Below are 18002 nucleotides of genomic sequence, written 5' to 3'. Positions count from 1 at the left end.
TCACAGGTGGCTTGATTTAATTTTGTACCAAAGTGCTTAGTTGCTACCTATGGCTAAACAACAGCTGAATTAAAATATTGGAGTCATTTATTCATTTAGAATATATTTAGTGAGTGCCATTGGGCCCTTGGATATAATGCAGAGGTAAAAACAGACTTGGTCCCTTACTTGCATGGTACTTTCAGTTTAAGGTCAGGACATTGGAGGAAATAATTACACAAAATAAATTTAAAATCATGCCAAATAAATAAAAATTCACGCCTGTGGTAAGGGTTGAGAAGAGGTAGGTGGTGCTTTGGGAATTCCTGGTAGAGGAATTAGCTCGTGGTGTTGTCGGTTGCCAGTACTTAAAGCTAATAATAGCAGGGGCTACTGTGCAGCAGACTGGTGCCGCTTCTCCCTGTAGATCATCTTTTATTTTTATAACAACTTTGCTAACCAGTCATCATGAATGTCATCTCCTAGATGAGACATTGAATTGTGTCCCCAAGATCACATTTAAACTAATAAAACTTTGTTACTGAGGTTTTAATCCAGGCTCATGTGATTCTGAAGTCTATGCTCTTCCCTTGTGCTTAAGCATCTGCTGCAGTGTGTGTCACATCTCCTCCCTCCCAGGAGCGGGCTGCTGGAGTCTTGGGACATCCGATAGGGTACTCTGTGCATAGGGTACACAATACAATAGGGTATACAAAGCACAGTGATTTTAATCAGGTTTAGGGAATTGTTTCCTCTTAAAACAAATGGGAATATATTGTCGATAGAATACAAAGTTTACATGGGTTTTTAAGATACTGTGTCAGACTTTAAAGACAGTTCAGGCTTGTTAAAGACTGCTTTGGGGTTGGGGTGGGGCTCCTGGGTGGCTCAGTTGGTTGAGTGTCCGACCCTTGATTTCAACTCAGGTCATGGTCTCAGGCTTGTGCCAGCGAGCTCTGCATCAGTCTGCTGATTCTCATTCTCTCTCCCTCTCCGCCGGCCCCCACGTGCACTCTGTCTCTAAAATAAATAAGTATATGTTAAAAAAAATTTTTTAAGACGGGGGTGCCTGTGTGGTTCAGGCGTTAAGTGTCTGCCTTCAGGTCAGGTCGTGATCCCAGAGTCTGGGGATTCAGTCCCACATCAAGCTCCCTGGTCAGCGGGAAGCCTGCTTCTCCCTCTCCCACTCCCCCTGCTTCTATTCACTCTCTTGCTGTGTCTCCCTCTGTCAAATAAATAAAATCTTTAAAAAATTTTTTTTAAGATAAGACTGCTTTGGAAATGTGCGTTCATGCTGGAGGAATCTGAGAAACCCAGCATGCTATTCTAGATTTCCTTCTTATCATCCTTGTTTTCACTCCTGCCCACAACCCTGCTTAAAAAAGAGTGATTCTGGTGGTTGCCTGAATGGCCTAGTGGGTTAAGCATCTGCCTTTGGCTCAGGTCATGATCCTGATCACGCTCCCTGTTCAGAGGGGAGTCTACTTTCTCCCTCTGCCCCTCACCTCATTCCCTCACTCACTTTCTCTCTTGCTCTCTCTCTCAAATAAATAAAATCTTTTTTTTTTTTTTAAGTGATTCTGATAAATTGCCTTTCAGTTTTCCTAAAATTTGTTTTATTCATTCTGGACCCATAGTCCATTTCTGTGATCACTTTCTGAATGAGCTAGTGAGTAGTAGAATTTCTAGAGTCTTCTTTGTATTGATTTCATGTCAGTCTTCCTGCTCAACTGAACAGCTTATGGAAAAGGTAAGAATTACCTCTTCTCTGAGCCGGTGATCTGAAGGAAGGTAAAGGAAGATTGCACAGTGATTTCATTCATGCATGACACCAGCCACAAAGAAGGGGTCCAACTGGACAGTAATGCAGTTCAAGCCTTTTGAGAACGGGCTGTAGGCCACACTACTGTGATATTCTGGACTTGGATTGGGGACCAGGTCTGGGTTGAGGGTGGGAACCCATGCCAGCTCCCTGTAACGGGCCTCTGTTCTACCAGCTCATGTCTTCTCCCCTGGATCCTGTGCTCTTGTCCTTCTTCCTCCCCTGTAGACCCGGGTCCTTGTTGTAAGCAGTTACCACACTCTTTTAGAGCTCTTTGCATGTCTTGAGTGAATGTTCCTTCACAGACACTTGCCTCTCCCAGCCTGCATCTGGCTAGCCGGCTCTCTCATCTCCTTTGCGTGGATGCTTCTCCCTTTTTGATATTCAGTTACAGGCTTCCTGCCCCTTTCTGTCCATTCCCTGTTTACTTCTTAGACTAAAACGTTTCCATGGTAACAGGTTACTTTTCAAAGGGAACATCTTGTCATTTTATTTAATCCACTGCAGCTGAAGAGGACTGAAATATTAAGTTGTAGTTGCCATGGATACTGCTTTGTTACATGGATTTCTTTTGTATCAGATTTCATATACAATGAATTTCTTTCTTTCTTTTTCTTTCCTTCTTTCTTCTTTCTTTCTTTCAGTGCTCAAGGAATAAACATAATGATTTGCCATTATTGTTGTAATTTGGCTTCTGGGACTGTATTTTCATAGTCCAAAGCGAAGATTTGTCAAATAATGGGGACTGAACCTCAGCTGTTTTGAAAAACATATATTATTTACATTAAGCTCACAGAGACATTCGTCCTTGCTGGTGAGGATGGTGTCAATTTTTTTTTTTTTTTTAAAGTATGATTCACAGGGATGTCTCAAAAAGGATGACTACAAGCCAGAATCCTTAGTAAATACAGGGAAAAAAATTTATGTGACTTGACTTAGTTCCTTGAATGTCTTTTCTCCTTAACTGTGGCATTCTTTCTTTTCCGTTACGTGTTCAGCTGTCTACAGTACATCTTAGGGGAATCTTAGGGCCATTTAATTAGCTTTTCTCATGTCTAGCTTTCTTCTCTCCAGTCTGTCTATAATACATCACGCAACCAACGAACTTTTTTTGACCTTTTAAAAACTTTTAATTTTTTAGATTCATAGGAAGTTGGAAGTTACTACACACTGCTCCTATATACGATTCACTCACTTTCCCCATTTGTGTATAACTCTAGTGTAACATCAGAACCTGGATATGACATTAGTAAAATGTGTGTGTGTGTAAGTCAGTCAATGTAGTTTTATGTGACCACTGCCGTCGTCACATCTGTTCGTTACCATACAGACCTCTTGCTCCCTCACCTCCCTACCTATCCCCCATTTCGAACACCTGGCAACTGCTAATCTGTTCTCTGTTTCTATAATTTTGTTATTTTGACCATGTTATATAAATTGACCCTTAACTTTGATAGGTTTTCTCACTAAAAAAATTTTTTAGAGGGAGGAGAGAATATGCACTTGTGAGGGTGGGGGCATGGGGGTCAGAGGAAGAAGGAGAGAGAATCTTGAGCAGGCTCCAGGCTCCACACTCAGCACAGAGCCCAATTTGGGGATTAATGTCACTACGCTGAAATCAAGAGTCAGATGCTTAACTGACTGAGCCCCCCAGGTGCCCCTATAGGTTTTCTCTTTTAAGCTGATTTTTCAAACTAAAACTCTTTTTGATAATTCTTCGATGCTTGAAATGAAGACAAGGGTATGGTTTCTCATACTTGTTCTATTAGTGATTACATTATTTTGGTTCAGTAGCTTAATCTCTCTGTCATGTAGGAGCGTTGACTTTGGAGTCAACTCAACTTGAGTTTGAATCCTGGTTTTTCTTTCCCCTTGTTAGCTGTGTAATCTTGGGCAGTTTTGTAACTCTCTCTCGTTTTCAGTTTCCTTACATGAAGAAGTAATAATAGCACCTTCCTTATAGGGTCATCCTTAAGATTAGATAAGAAAATATTTGGAATTTGCTTAAGCTTAAAACTCCTGGTACATAGTAAATGTTCACCGTATATGTTTCTTTATTAATACTACAATTAGTACTGTCATTATTATCTCTAAAGTGGAGATACTGCTTCATAGGGTTGTCACAAGAATAATAATACATACCTGGCACAAATAATACTTAGTAAGTGATAACTAGTATTATTATTTTGCTGGTGTTTGTCACGCAACTGCAGATATCTAAATTTAAGATAATGTCGTGAAAACACGGAGGCAGGGACAAGGGTGTATATAGATCTGTCCTGCATTATCCTGGGACTTGACCTTCATCTTTGGTTTCTTATTTTGTATGTAGTGTCCTTTATCCGACCTCACTGGGATTTACACTGTCCGTGGTCTGGATTTTCTTTCCTTAGTTGATGACCATCCTGTTTTTGCCCAGACCTAGTTATTTAATTAATCAACACTGTACATCAAGCAGAAACCTCTTCAGCAGCTGTGTTGTTTCACATATAAGATGCAGTAAGCTCTATATTTCTGGGACTGTCACTGTTAATGCTTCCATTAATATCAAAATATGAATTAAATGAATACATAGAAATGAGACTGCAGAGCACCTAGAACAGTAGGAAATATTTACTTGCTAACTGTCATTGTTACTAATTGAAGGATAAGCCTGAATCCAGTATTTTCCATCTAACTTATACATGACATTACAAAAATGACATCCAGCTAGAAGGACCCATTGAAGGGCCAAGACAGACTAATGGATTTTTAATGTAAAAGAGTCCAGAAAGATCATAGATGAGGTTTTAGATTTGTATTGTGGTAAAAAACGTTAAGAAATGACCACTTTGTCGAGTTTTGGGATAGTATCCAAAATAATATCCATAATTGCCCAAAAAACTATTAAAATATTCTTCCCAGGGGCGCCTGGGTGGCTCAGTGGGTTAAAGCCTCTGCCTTCTGCCCAGGTCATGATCCCAGGGTCCTGGGTTCGAGCCCCACATTGGGCTCTCTGCTCAGTGGGGAGCCTGCTTCCTCCTCTCTCTCTCTCTGCCTGCCTCTCTGCCTACTTGTGATCTCTGTCTGTCAAATAAATAAATAAAATCTTAAAATATTCTTCCCATTCCCAGTTACTATCTTTGTGAGGCTAGGTTTTTCTTCAATACTCTAACTAAACTAGCTTGTTGCTGGGCCCCTAGGGGCTCAGTAGGTTAAGCATCTGACTCTTGATTCAGCTCAGGTCATGATCTCAGGGTTGTGGGATCCAGCTGCATGTCAGGCTCTGTGTTCAGTGAGGAGTCTGCTTGAGACTCTCTCCATCTCCCTCTGCCCCTCCACCTGCTTGCACTGTCTCTGTCTCTCTCAAATACATAAATAAAATCTTATCTTAAAAAAAATAAAATAACATTGCAATAGATTGGATGTAGAAGCACATAGGAGAATCTGGGTGTCTTCTATTAAGTCCTGTATTGTATTTGCAAAAATGTAAAACATTGCCTCTGTTTTCATTGAATTTTTTTTTTCTGGTTTAAATAGTTGTTTTATCTTTTCCTTTTTCTTTTAAAGATTTTATTTATTTATTTATTTATTTGACAGAGGGAGAGAGATCACAAGTAGGCAGAGCAGCAGGCAGAGAGTGCGGGGGGAAGTAGGCTCCCCACAGAGCAGAGAGCCTGATGCGGGGCTAGATCCCAGGACCCCAAGATCACAATCTGGGCCGAAGGCAGAAGCTTAACGCACTGAGCCACCCAGGCACCCCTCAATACAATTATTTTTCATAAAAATAAGTTATACATGTTAATATGTAATAGGCTTATTGCTATTTTAAAACAATTTTTTGGGGGAAAATTTCTCAAATATCTAACTTCCTTAGAATGCTTAGTAATTTAAAGACCATAAAGAATTTCTGAGACCAAAGTTTGGGAACTGCTATGTTAAGTAAAAGGAAATATGTACTAGTCAGCATGTGATTTTATTAAGAGTGTTTTCCACAGGCTGTTGATACTGCATTTAAATAGTAATTCCTGGTGATTTTTGTCAGGTTTTACAATTCAGTAATCTAGAAGTATTCATGCTACTAAGGAACTTTACATTTGTCCTGAATGTGTAAAGGCAGGTAGTGTATTAGATTTTGGGGGACACACACAAGATTGGTATCATTTCTTGTGCTTTAGAAGTCTATAGTCCCATAGTGGGTAGTGGGGTAGGAAATGTCCGAATGAGTCATAGCAGAGTATCATCCTCTGATAGGGCAGTTTGGACCACAAGAGGAGCATGCAAGAAGAAGGGGGCAGTGAGGCATCAGGGGAGGAACATGGTTTTTTTGCTTTGTTTTGTTTTTAAAGATTTTATTTATTTATTTGACAGAGAGAGACAGCAAGAGAGGGAACACAGGCAGAGGGGCAGTGGGAGAGGGAGAAGCAAGCTTTCCGCCTAGCCAGGGAGCCAGATGCAGGGCTTGAACTCAGGACCCTGGGTCCATGACCTGAGCTGAAGGCAGATACTTAACAACTGAGCCACCCAGGCACCCTAAGGAACATGTAGTTTAATGTGGAGTTTGGCTGCTATCAGAAGAGAGAGGGGGACGGAGATTGTTCACTGGATTGCAGATGTGGCTGGGTACTGGCTAATTCCCACAAAGCTTACTTCTTGTCTGCCATCTTCACTTCATATGCTGACAGTTTTTCTCTCAGATGCATCCAGTTCTCTCTAAAGGGGCGTGTTTCTATCTGCCTCCTTTTACCTTGGACCTAAAACACATTTCTACCATTTATTCTATATTCAGGAGTTCCTGGAAATGGTAGGCCAGTGCCATTGTCTGCTTACCTTGGATCCTAATCCTCAAAAATAATTTTGTTGTTTTCTTGCTATAAGAAACCTTGATATTTAAAATTGCATATGGTTAAGAAATAATTTTGTTATAAAAACTGATTTTTAAATTTTCAAAGGTTGTTTTATTTTGGGCTTTTTACACTACTAACCTTGTTAGTACCCGTCATTGACAGAAACAGAAATGAGAGAAACCATTTCCAATTTAGGCTCTTAAGATCCTCAGTACACTTGTTTGTGTCACTTGTGTAATTATTATTAGTAATAATTAACTTATTTTATGCAAACCAGTGGGATATAAGCTATTTAGTGTTTGTTTTGTTATTTGGGCACATTTTTGCGCTAAATACGATAATATTGGCATATGAAAATATTAAGAAGAAACAAATAATAAAAAAGGAAGAAGATTAAAATAAAAACAGACCAGGAATGTTTGTTCTAGAATTATCAAGGACTTCACAGTGTGTGTGTAGCAGTGATGGGGAAATGCTTTCATAGGCATCCACTTGAGAACCTTGGCATAGCACAGAGCTTCTAGAAGAGCCTGGAAGATGAGCTGTGGGCACAAGTTACTGGATGGGCTGCAGCTGAAGCCTTTGATGACACATTTTGGCTAGACCTGCTTGTAGGCAGGCGAGCATTTGGAAACTATTTAGAAAAACAGGGGAGAGCTATTGGCAGCTAGTTCGCTCATAGCTGGTTATGAAACAGAAAGGGACGGTCAGTAGTACTGACTGCTTATTTTTCTTAAAGTATTCATGATTAAAATACCCTCTGGCCTGTTTGATTCTTCTCAGACCTCCTGAAACAGCATGCCCTTCCTACATCAACCTACTAGTACAGTCCATTTTTTGACATGTGTTTCAACATGCCGTTCCCCTAGTGGGGAACTGGAGGCGCTTTGTATATTACAGACAGTACTTGCACAGCCTTTTCTCCCACTGTGCAGGGTTTGATTCCCTCTTGGGAAGTCATGTTTTGTCCTACTGATGTGCTCCCCTTCACATTAATTTCTTTGGAAATTAACTATTGCATGCACTGTTTTCTCCCTGTGAAGCCTGTCTAATTTTGATCATTTTCCTTGGCATTTTTGTATTGTTTCTTCTGAGATGTTTATGCTTACCAGTGTACTGATTGGACCTCTTCTGGTGTTTTGGGGATGGATACTACTTCCTGGGTAGTTGGAGTGTGAGCTCCTTAAGAACTGGGCCATACCTTTCCCTTCTGAGTCTTCTCCCTTCGTTATATCTACTGCCCACTTTCCCCAAGTAAGACTTTTCATGAGAGAAATTGTTGGGTTAAAAGAAGAAGGAAGTAATCATTTTCCAGAATTCATTTTAACAACCTTATACATTAACACTGGGGTTATCAACTCTCATGGAGGACAAACATGAGACCGTGCAGCATCTCTGGTCCTTTGCTAGCTCCGTTCTACTCTGCAGCACAGTGAAGTCCACCAGCCACCGTTGGCATTGCTGGAAATTCAAAGGTGGCTCTGAAACACAACAGACTTGTCCCTGGGCACGGGAAGTGTGGCCTGAGACCGCCTACAGTTAGTCATGACTCAGAGTTGAGGGTAACCAGGAGTTGGGAGTGAAGCCCCGGGAGGGCAGGGACTGTATTTCTTTGTCCGTCACCATATACCCAGTTAGCACCCTGTGCAAGGCTGGGACAAAACAGTCCACAAGCATTTTGTGAAGGAGCATAAGGGGAAGGCAACACACACTTTGGGGAGTTGCGGGGTGAAATGGGAAGGAGATCAGGAAAGGCTTTACAGAAGTAGTGGCTTCTAAAAGGAACCTGGGATGTCTGGAATTTGAAGCAAGAGAGGGTGAGCTTTGCAAGTACAGTAGGAATGACATAACACAGCAACAAGACAAATTCTTCCACCTCCCTAGACCTTCTGGGCTCATTCCCACACATCTTTTTCATCTCTGCTTCCCCCCCCCCCTTTATTATGAAGGCCTTTTCTGGGGTGTGTGTGGATGGCTCAGTTAGTTGGGTGCCCAACCCTTGATTTGGACTCAGGTCATGGTCTTGGGGTCATGAAATCAAGCCCCTTATTGGGCACTTTCCTGGGCATGGAGTCTGCTTGTGATCCTCTCTCTACCTTTCCCTCTGCCATTCTCCCCCTCCCCCCTGACTATCTTGTGTAAAAAACGGTAAAAATGTTCATCATTCACCATCTCCTTAATTCTTTGGCCCTTTTATCATCCGATTTATTTGTTTCATTGTTTTATACCCAGATAAAAATGTAAGTTCTAATAAGGCAGGGGTGTTGTGTTGCTCATTACTTTATCTCCAACACCTAGGACAGTTTTGAGTGTATATTGGGTACTTAATAAATATTTGTTGAATGAATGAATGACTCAGTGTGTGTGCTAGGAACCGTAGTTCTCTTGTTTATCTTTTAATAAAGTTTACAGTAGGGCATGTGAAATGTTTTGAAAAGAAGAAACCTCTCCTGGGGTTGTACTGTCAGAATGTACCTCTCTGAGGTCTGAAGGAGCAGTAGTATGGGGAGTCAGGACAGGAAGCGGCAGGAAGGGGGTTTTTAGAGGAAAGAGATTTTAGAGATGTGTAGGGAGGGTAGGGGAGTATGCATGTACAAGACAACACTAGAAATAGTGGGGAACTTAGTTCTTCCTGGGTTTTCCCTCATTTATTTCAAATGAATTATTTGCCTTGAAAACAATGTGTGAATGTCGATGCCAGAACTGTATGCGCTAACCTGATCTGCTCTTTTCGTGACAGGAGGCTGAACAGCACCCAGGGAGAAATTCGTGTTGGTCCTAGCCATCAGGTAAAGCGAATTTTAGTAGCTTTTCCAGTAGGGTTTTATTTCTTATTATTCTGCTGGCCCTTTATTCTGTTAAGCAGCAGCTTAGAATCATTGTTAAGCTTTAGGGAATTTTATATAAATGCAGGGTTGGTTTTTTTCCCCTGGATCATTGCATACTTTAAAAAAAATTGTTATAAGATACACATAATGTAAAATTTACCATTGTAAACATTTCAAGTGTACAGTTCATTGATTTTAAGTATATTTAAGTATATTCATATCACCGTACAACCATCTACCCCCAGAGCTTTCTTATCTTCCCAGACTGAAACTCTGTTCCCATAGAACACTAATTTTCCATTTTCCTTCCCCACGCCCTTGGCAACCCCAGGATCATGACCTGAACCAAAGGCAGATGATTAACGTCTGAGCCACCTAGGTACCCCAAAAAAAGTGGTTCTAAAGTAAAAGATGCTTAAATTCATGGAAAGGAACAGATTTGTTATGCTTACATTCTTTTATATTTTCATTTATTTTATATCGGATTTTAAATATATTTATTAGGTTTTATTTTTAAAAAGAAATGTTTTAGAGTACCAAATATAAGAACTTGTTTATGGATTAAGGCAATATTTTCCTTATTAAAATTTTAATTTTTTGCATTAGGTATAATATTAACATATGTGAAAATTAAAAAAGAATAGTAAAATAAATCCCCTTATCCTTATTAGTCAGCTTTCACACGTACCAGATTATGGTCAACTTGTTTCATTTATTCTCCTTCATACCTCTCTAACCATTATTTTGAAATGAATCACAAATCTGTCATTTTACTTGTGATATCCCAAAGATAAGAGCTCTTTCCAAAAAAAATTGTAATATGTAACACCTAATAAAAATTAGCAATTTCTTAAGTACCCCCTTAGTCTAGATTTCCCTTTTTTTTTTTTTTTTTTTTTACAGTTCAGATTGGAATCTAAATAAGAGCCATGATTTGCAGTTGGTTAATACATCTCTTAAATCTCTTTTATTTTTTAAAAAGATTTTATTTATTTATTTATTTGACAGACAGGGATCACAAGTAGGCAGAGAGGCAGGCAGAGAGAGAGAGGAAGGGAAGTAGGTTCCCCGCTGAGCAGAGAGCCCGGTGCAGGGCTCCATCCCAGGACCCTGGTGTCATGACCTGAGCCAAAGGCAGAGGCTTTAACCCACTGAGCCACCCAGGCGCCCCTCTTAAATCTCTTCTAATTCATATATTGTTCTCATTTTCCTCTTCTTTCAATGTATGTATTGAAGAAGGGGAGTGTTTCGTCCATTTGGTTGTCCCATAGTCTGGATTTGGCTGATTTCATCTTTATGTGTAATTAGGCTTGTTCGTTTGTCCTTGGCATACCTTGAAAATTAGTAGTTAAATATAGAAGTTGAATATCATCCTGGTGTAGCCCTCTGCCCCTGGCCTAGGTCGTGCGGTGTATGTCCACCAGGAGGTATGTGTGTCCTCGCAATGCTGATTTGTAGCTGTGGCTTATTAGTCAGATCTAGATTAAGTAACTAGATGAGTTACTTAACATGGTGATATTCTAATTCAGTCATTCCTTCGTTTATTAGGTGAATAAAGGAAGCGCTCCCTTTACCGCCACCTATTTGGTTATCAGAGTCACGTGGGAGAGGCAGGGTGAAAGCTCTGTTTCCTTCCTTCTGTTTGCCAGTTTTCAAAACCGCAGTAGGTTGGTTTCTCAGCACCTCCCAGCAGTCACAGGGGATTTTAAATTATTTGTTACCCGCTAACCATTTGTCCTTATTCCTACTGATGAGAAATTATCCGTTTGGGACTGGTAGGATGCTTCTTCCTGCCGTCTGTGTCCTTCTGACTGAGCAGACCCCGGGCATTTTGGGTAGGATTCTTTTAACCGTATGACATGATTTTAATGTCCCATCTTGTGTATTTCCTTGATCTAGAATTAAACTTTTCTCATAGGAGCCCTTATTGTTTTATTGGGAAGTGACATTTTTTGACTGGGTGTGGGGTGTTCATTGTTGCCCAGTTGGTTACTATTTCTAGGCCTTTTCAGGGAACAGATTAGAAAATACGCCCTCCCCCCTTTTTTTGAAGATAAAATATATTGTAGCTTCTTTTTAATTTCAATTCAAATTTTTATCTGGGTTTTATATTTAATCCTATCTTTCTTTCCTTTTGTATCTGTGTCTTTTCCCCAAGTCTCAAATCCCATTTTCAAATGACTCCAATATAAATATTCATTTGCTTTAATCCCTTAATACATATATAATAGTGCAGAATAATAGTACTTAGAGTGCTACAAACAATATGGTTATTAAAAACAGTTTACTATTAAAATTTTTTTTAAAATTTTTTAAAAATTTTATCCCACTAGGGCTTTATAAGCAAATTAATATGTGTTTTAAAGTTAGTTGAAATAACTCCTAGAGAGGAACCAACTCAATATATAGCTAGTGCATTTATTTGACTTTACTTTAGGGTTTTTAAGAGATTGTTGTTCTTTAAACTTCATTTTGCTTTTATAATTATGTAAAGTTACTCACATAGCTCCAAAGTCAAACATACGAAGGAGGAATTGTGCTCAAAAAAGTCTACTCTCTCTGTCCTCTCCACATTTTCCTTCTCTCCCTGATGGATAGTTGTTGTTTTTGTTGTTGTTTGTTTTTGTTTTTTTAAAAGTTATTTATTTATTTATTTGGCAGAGAGAGATCACAAGTAGACAGAGAGGCAGAGAGAGGGGAAGAAGCAGGCTCCCTGCTGAGCAGAGAGCCCGATGAGGGACTCGATCGCAGGACCCCGAGATCATGACCCGAGCCGAAGGCAGAGGCCCAACCCACTGAGCCACCCAGGCGCCCTTGTTTTTGTTTTTTTAAAGTTTCGATTTATCCTTCTTATTTTTAGTCCCCAACCTTCTGATCTTAGACAAGTGATAGCACGATATATACACTTTTACCAACTTTCTTTGAACTTTTAGCAATGTATCCTGCTGTTTCCTCCAAAGCGGGATGTAGAGCTCCTCCTCCCTAACTTCTGCTACCTCACGGAGCCCCATTGCAGGCCTGGACAGTTTATTCTTCCAGTTCCTGTTTTTGGGCATTTAAGTTGATCGCAGTCGTGCGTTGTTGTAAGTAATGCTGTAGTGAATGCCCGGAGCGTAAAGATTTTTATACTTTTGTCAGCGTATCTTTGGAAGATTCCCAGCAGGGGGATGGCTGGCGTAAAGGGCAAGTGCACCTGGAAGTGTGAGGGCATTACAAAATGCCCCTCCGTGGAGATTGTACCATTTTTGCATTTGTGCCAGCAACTCATGCAGGTGCTAATACAGCAGCCTTGTATATTGTCGCACTTGGGGATTTATGTCATGCTGATAGATGAGAAATGGTATCGCAGTGCTGCGGATTTGCCTTTTTCTTATCAGCAAGTTTGACCAGGTTTTCTTATCTTTAAGAGCCATTTGCATTTCTTTCTCTGTGAACCATCTGACTGTATTTCCAGCTTATTTTTCTCTTGACCGGGGAGATTTGTCCTCTCCCAAAATAATAGTACTTTTTAACTAATTTAACAAATAGCCATTGGAGCACACTACACCAGGTACCATACTTGGTGCTGGGGGAGCAGAAGTCTGTACAAATGTCAGAAAAGGCTCTTTGATGTAAACATCTGTTGAGTTTTAGATTTCGTTCCGGCATGGCGCTGTGTCTTAAGCAGATCTCCTTGAAGCACCCAATTAAATGTTATAGAAGTCAGTACTAAATTAAAGAAGAGCACCCTTGTTCGGAGAAAGTCAGCACTTGGTACACATTTAGAGGAATCAGAGATCTCCCGTGAGGCAGGCTGGAGCCCTAGGACCACATGGTTTACTAATGTTATGTTTTGCCACAAGATTGTTTTAAAAAGTCAAAATTTCTGGACTTTGGGGGAAAAAAATCAGGGGATATACAAGTACTAGTTCTTGTCCCTGCTTGGTTGCTTTCCCTGGACAGGGCAGTACTTTCTCCATTACACCCTGGTTCCCTTCACTGCTAGCATCTGATACCCATGCGCCCAGGACAGGAGCCACGGGCGCAAGTGGCTAAGAACACTTGAAATGCGGCTAGGCCGACCTGGGAGGCGATGCTTTACCTCATAAGGATACTAGAATGTTTGAAATGAAATATGTAGCTCTCATTTTATTTCTGTTGGACAGTGCTGCCTTGTCCTCTTCTTGCTTCAATTAATTTTTTTGCCTGGTTTCTGTGGACACTGGAACTTTTTTTTTCTTTTTTTAAGATTTTTATTTATTTATTTGACAGACAGAGACCACAAGTAGGCAGAGAGGCAGGCAGAGAGAGAGGAGGAAGCAGGCTCCCCGCTGAGCAGAGAGCCCGATGTGGGGCTCGATCCCAGGACCCTGAGATCATGACCTGAGCCGAAGGTAGAGGCTTTAACCCACTGAGCCACCCAGGTGCCCCAACACTGGAACTTTTTAACTATAACCCTTAGTTTAAAATATGCGACGGAAATGTCCTCATTCATGCTGTTTTGCAGACGGTTGGCTTTCTAGGCCTCTGAAGGTTGTGGTAGTCAGTACCTGCTGACTCTTGCTCTGTCCCAGCGGAGTGACGTTGAGAACCTGCTAGGGGTATTTGGATCTCTAACCCAGAGGTGATTCAGAATCTTGGTTGTTGAGCACTGTTGTTCAGATACTTTAAAAAAATTTTATTGAGATACACTTGACATAGGGTTCATATCTCATGTAGACTGCTGTGTCTGCTGTCACAGTTCATATCACCGTGCAGCATCTCGCTGGCCTCTGAAAGCTCCTTTCTTTCCCTTCAGAACAGTCCGCTCCTCCTGAAGCTGCTGCAGTCTCATTTCTGACCCCATCATTTAGTTCAAGTGTGTTTGTAATATTAACTCCAATTTTGTGTCTTTTTTAATGTTTTCCTTGATAATACTGTAGTTGTTGACTCTCTTGAGAGTAGCTTAACTTAATAGGATAGGTCGTTTGGTTTTTTAGTGAATATCCTTAGGTGAGGTTTCATTATTTCTATCTGTCACTTTGTAAACTTGTTATATTGGAAATGTGTGTTTTCCCCTTCTCCATCAAGGAGCTATTATGTCCTGAGGTTTTTTTTTTTTTTTTTCCTAATTTCTTTTATTCACATGCATCCATTTTTGTTTTACTCTTTAGATTATGCTGGCACTGGTTTATTTTGACGCTGTTTGCTGCTCCTTAAGTAGAGATTAAGCCGTCCATTGTGAAATCTTCTATGGTGAAATGATCCTGAAATGTCCTACAGGCTGGTTTCAGTGACTCACAGTTTTTCTGTTTTGGTTTTTTTTTTTTTTTTTTTTCCTTCTCGGTACTGCCTGGAGAAAGTGGCTCAGTAACTCCTGCGTCTGCTCCCAGGGTCTGCCTGTCGGGGTAGCTCTTTAAATCCTCCTTGAATGTGACTTTGCATCCCTGTCTTACAGGCCAAACTTCCTGAGTTGCAGCCGTTCCCTTCTCCAGATGGTGACACTGTGACCCAGCATGAGGAACTGGTCTGGATGCCTGGAGTTAATGACTGTGACCTCCTCATGTACTTGAGGGCAGCAAGGTAATAGGAATTCTCCCCATTCTGCCCTCTGAATTAGGCCATCTGGATTGATTAGGAGGCAGTAAACTTTGTCCTATCCCCTGAAATTTTATTTATACATCAAACGTTCTCTCACTTTATATTTTGTTATACGCTCTGTAATCCGTGCTCTGATTTTTCTTGCCAGAGAAGAAGTTTACCATGATAAAGTCACTCCCCCCCCCCCCAATCTTTGCCCCATATCAGATTTTAGAACTCTTCAGAAGGGAAGCATCTTAAACCATATATGCAATTATCAACACTTCTAAATATAAATTGAGTAATTGGGTCATGTAGCCCATTTTAAAATCCCATTACAGCTCTACTTTAGGCTGTTCATTGATGCCTGACCCAAGCTTAGTGTTTTTGTGGCTTACCTACAGGCGAACTTGCTAACCTATGAATGCCTAAAATATAAAAGATAAGTTTAAATCTGGCCCTGCACGTCACAGTGCGGGCTGAGAGCCTTGGTTCGTCTGCAGTGGGCTTTGGGATTCACCGTAGTATCAGCAGCGGGTGCTGGGGCAGGCCGGTAGCTGCATTCTAACCTTTGGTCCGCTGTGCTGTGCATAGACGCTGGCCGCAGAGGCGAGGCTGCCTCACGGCGGTGTGTGAGTGGCCACTTAGAATTCTTCTCCTCCCCTTCCCTGCTTTTAACTCCACTAAAGTTAGTGGATGTATAGCATGAAAGGAATTAAGCAAAGTTTCAGAGTATTTAATTTTTTTTTGTTTCTCAAAAGATCTTTCTTTCAGAAAGATTATTATCTGAGTATTGGGAAAATCTGAGTATTGGTAAAGTGCGGGAAGAAGTAACACAAGTGGACTGAAGTAGACGAAGCACTTTCGTTTGTGATTGAGTGAAGAGTGAAGTGTAGAGGATCTTAACTTTTTTTTTGGAGATGGGGAGTGGTGGGAGAGAGAGAGAGAGAGAGAGACTCTTAAGCAGGCTCCACACCCAGCTCTTATCACCCTGAGATTTTCTGAGCCAAAAATCAAGAGTCAGATGCTTAGGGACGCCTGGGTGGCTCAGGTGGGTAAGCATCTGCCTTCCGATCAAGTCGTGATCCTGGAGTCCTGGGATCGAGTCCGGTCTCGGGTTCCTTGCTCCGTGGGGGGTAGCCTGCTATTCCCTCTGCCGGCTGCTCCTCTTGCTTGTTCTCTTTCTCTGACAAATAAATAAGTAAAATATTAAAAAAAAAAAAAAAAAAAAAAGAAGAAGTCAGATGCTTAACTGACTGAGCCACACAGGTGCCCCTAAAAGTTTTTTTTTTAAAGATTTTATTTATTTATTTAGAGATTGAGGGTGAGCGTGCAAGTGAGGGGAGGGGCAGAGGGAAAGAGAGAGACTCTCAGGCAGACTCTGTGCTCAGTGTGGAGCCAGGGCTCCGTCTCAAGACCCTGAGATCACGATCTGAGCGGAAAGCAAGAGTCGGCTGCTTAGCCCACTGAGCCTCCCAGCTTCCCCTAGAAAACGTTTTCTGTTCTAGAAAAGCAGAAACAAGACTGAGAACTCTAGCTTATCATGCCTGTAGTAATGGAATTCGGTTTGGGCTGAAAATGCATTCTGAAAACTGAGGGTTAAAGTTTCTTTGCTGATGTTTCCCTTTCTGTCTTCCCAGGAGCATGGCCGCATTCGCAGGGATGTGCGATGGAGGCTCCACGGAAGACGGCTGTGTTGCGGCGTCCCGGGATGACACTACCCTCAGTGCACTGAATACAGTGAGTCTTTTGAAGTTGGCCCGAGTGGGAGCAAAGTTCTTTCTCCCTTGTGCTGGCTGTAGGCCGTGTGCGACGAGTATGAAATAAGAAGGAGCCTGGAATCTTAGGAGTGAGCGCTGTGGTGTAGCACTGGGATTGAAAGATGGGTTGTGGTCGTGGCCGTGGGCCCCATGACCTTGATGCAGTGATGTGGCGCCTCTAGGTTCATTTCCTCACTGTCCCTCAGGATTGTGTTGAGCCCCAGATAAAAGCCTCACGCCAGTGGTACTTCACCCAAGATCCCACAAAGCTGACCACTGTTAACAGATTATCTTATTTAATCCTCACAGTGTCCCTCTGAAGTAGGTGTTATTATTATCACCACTGTAGACATGAGGAAATAACTTTAGAGCCATTAAGTCACAAGCCAAGGTCATACACTCAAGATGTGAATCTAGAGGCCATACTTTTTGCCGCCTTCTCTGTCTCTGAGAATGTGTGTGGGAATAGAGAAGAAGTCAGACTTCCTGGAACAAATTTGTTGTTTTATAATTGTGCTTTGGAGCCATGTAAATATTTCACATGATTATACATATATACTATACATATATACATATATACTATACTAAAGTAAGTTTTAAAAATAATAGTCCTTCAAAAAATCTAAAGTAAAATGTAACAAGTGAGCCTAATAATACTGAGTTGGTTGTGTGGCGTCCTTCAGGATTACTCATCTGCTCTAATCCTTTAACACAGCAGCTCAAATTGCTATAAATAGTATGATCACTGAAACCAGTTTACTTTTTTTGGACATTCCTTTTTTTTTTTTTTTTTTTTTAAGATTTTATTTATTTATTTGACACAGAGAGAGATCACAAGTAGGCAGAACATCAGGCAGAGAAAGGGGGAAGCAGACTCCCCACTGAGCAGAGAGCCTGATGCAGGGCTCGATCCCAGGACCCTGAGATCATGACCCGAGCCAAAAAAGGCAGAGGCTTAACCCACTGAGTCACCCAGGTGCCCCATGGACATTCCTTTTTGACATTAAAATACATCCTGTAGGGCTGTTTAGGAAAAGTAATTGTATTTTAAAGTTTCTTGAAATAATTCTTCTCTGAGTGGTTACTAATGTGAAATCATCAAATCTGATGAAGTAATAATGGATTTCTATGCATTACTGATGTACTAATAAAGTTACATATACTTACATAGGATACTGAGCACAAGGCTGAGGAATTCCTGGTAACTAACTGAATGTAATTTCAGCCCCCTTTTCGGTTTTCATTTTTC

At 41.0% G+C, this 18002-nt stretch overlaps 1 protein-coding gene across 5 annotated transcripts in view; it reads left to right on the top strand.

Annotated features, from left to right (window-relative positions):
* RERE (arginine-glutamic acid dipeptide repeats) overlaps positions 1-18002 on the top strand; it is a 443179-nt gene that overhangs the window by 312881 nt on the left and 112296 nt on the right. For all 5 annotated transcript variants that reach the window (XM_032863320.1, XM_032863323.1, XM_032863322.1 and 2 more), the window contains 3 exons: positions 9368-9416; positions 14872-14996; positions 16634-16733. In XM_032863320.1, coding sequence (XP_032719211.1) covers positions 9368-9416; positions 14872-14996; positions 16634-16733 — 274 coding nt within the window. The remainder of the gene's footprint in view (positions 1-9367; positions 9417-14871; positions 14997-16633; positions 16734-18002) is intronic.

Source organism: Lontra canadensis, unplaced genomic scaffold (assembly GCF_010015895.1).
Source record: "Lontra canadensis isolate GAN:19392208 unplaced genomic scaffold, GSC_riverotter_1.0 scaffold25, whole genome shotgun sequence".
Classification (NCBI taxonomy): domain Eukaryota; kingdom Metazoa; phylum Chordata; class Mammalia; order Carnivora; family Mustelidae; genus Lontra; species Lontra canadensis.
Note: the sequence above shows the minus strand (reverse complement) of the source record. Positions and strands in the feature narration are given on the sequence as shown.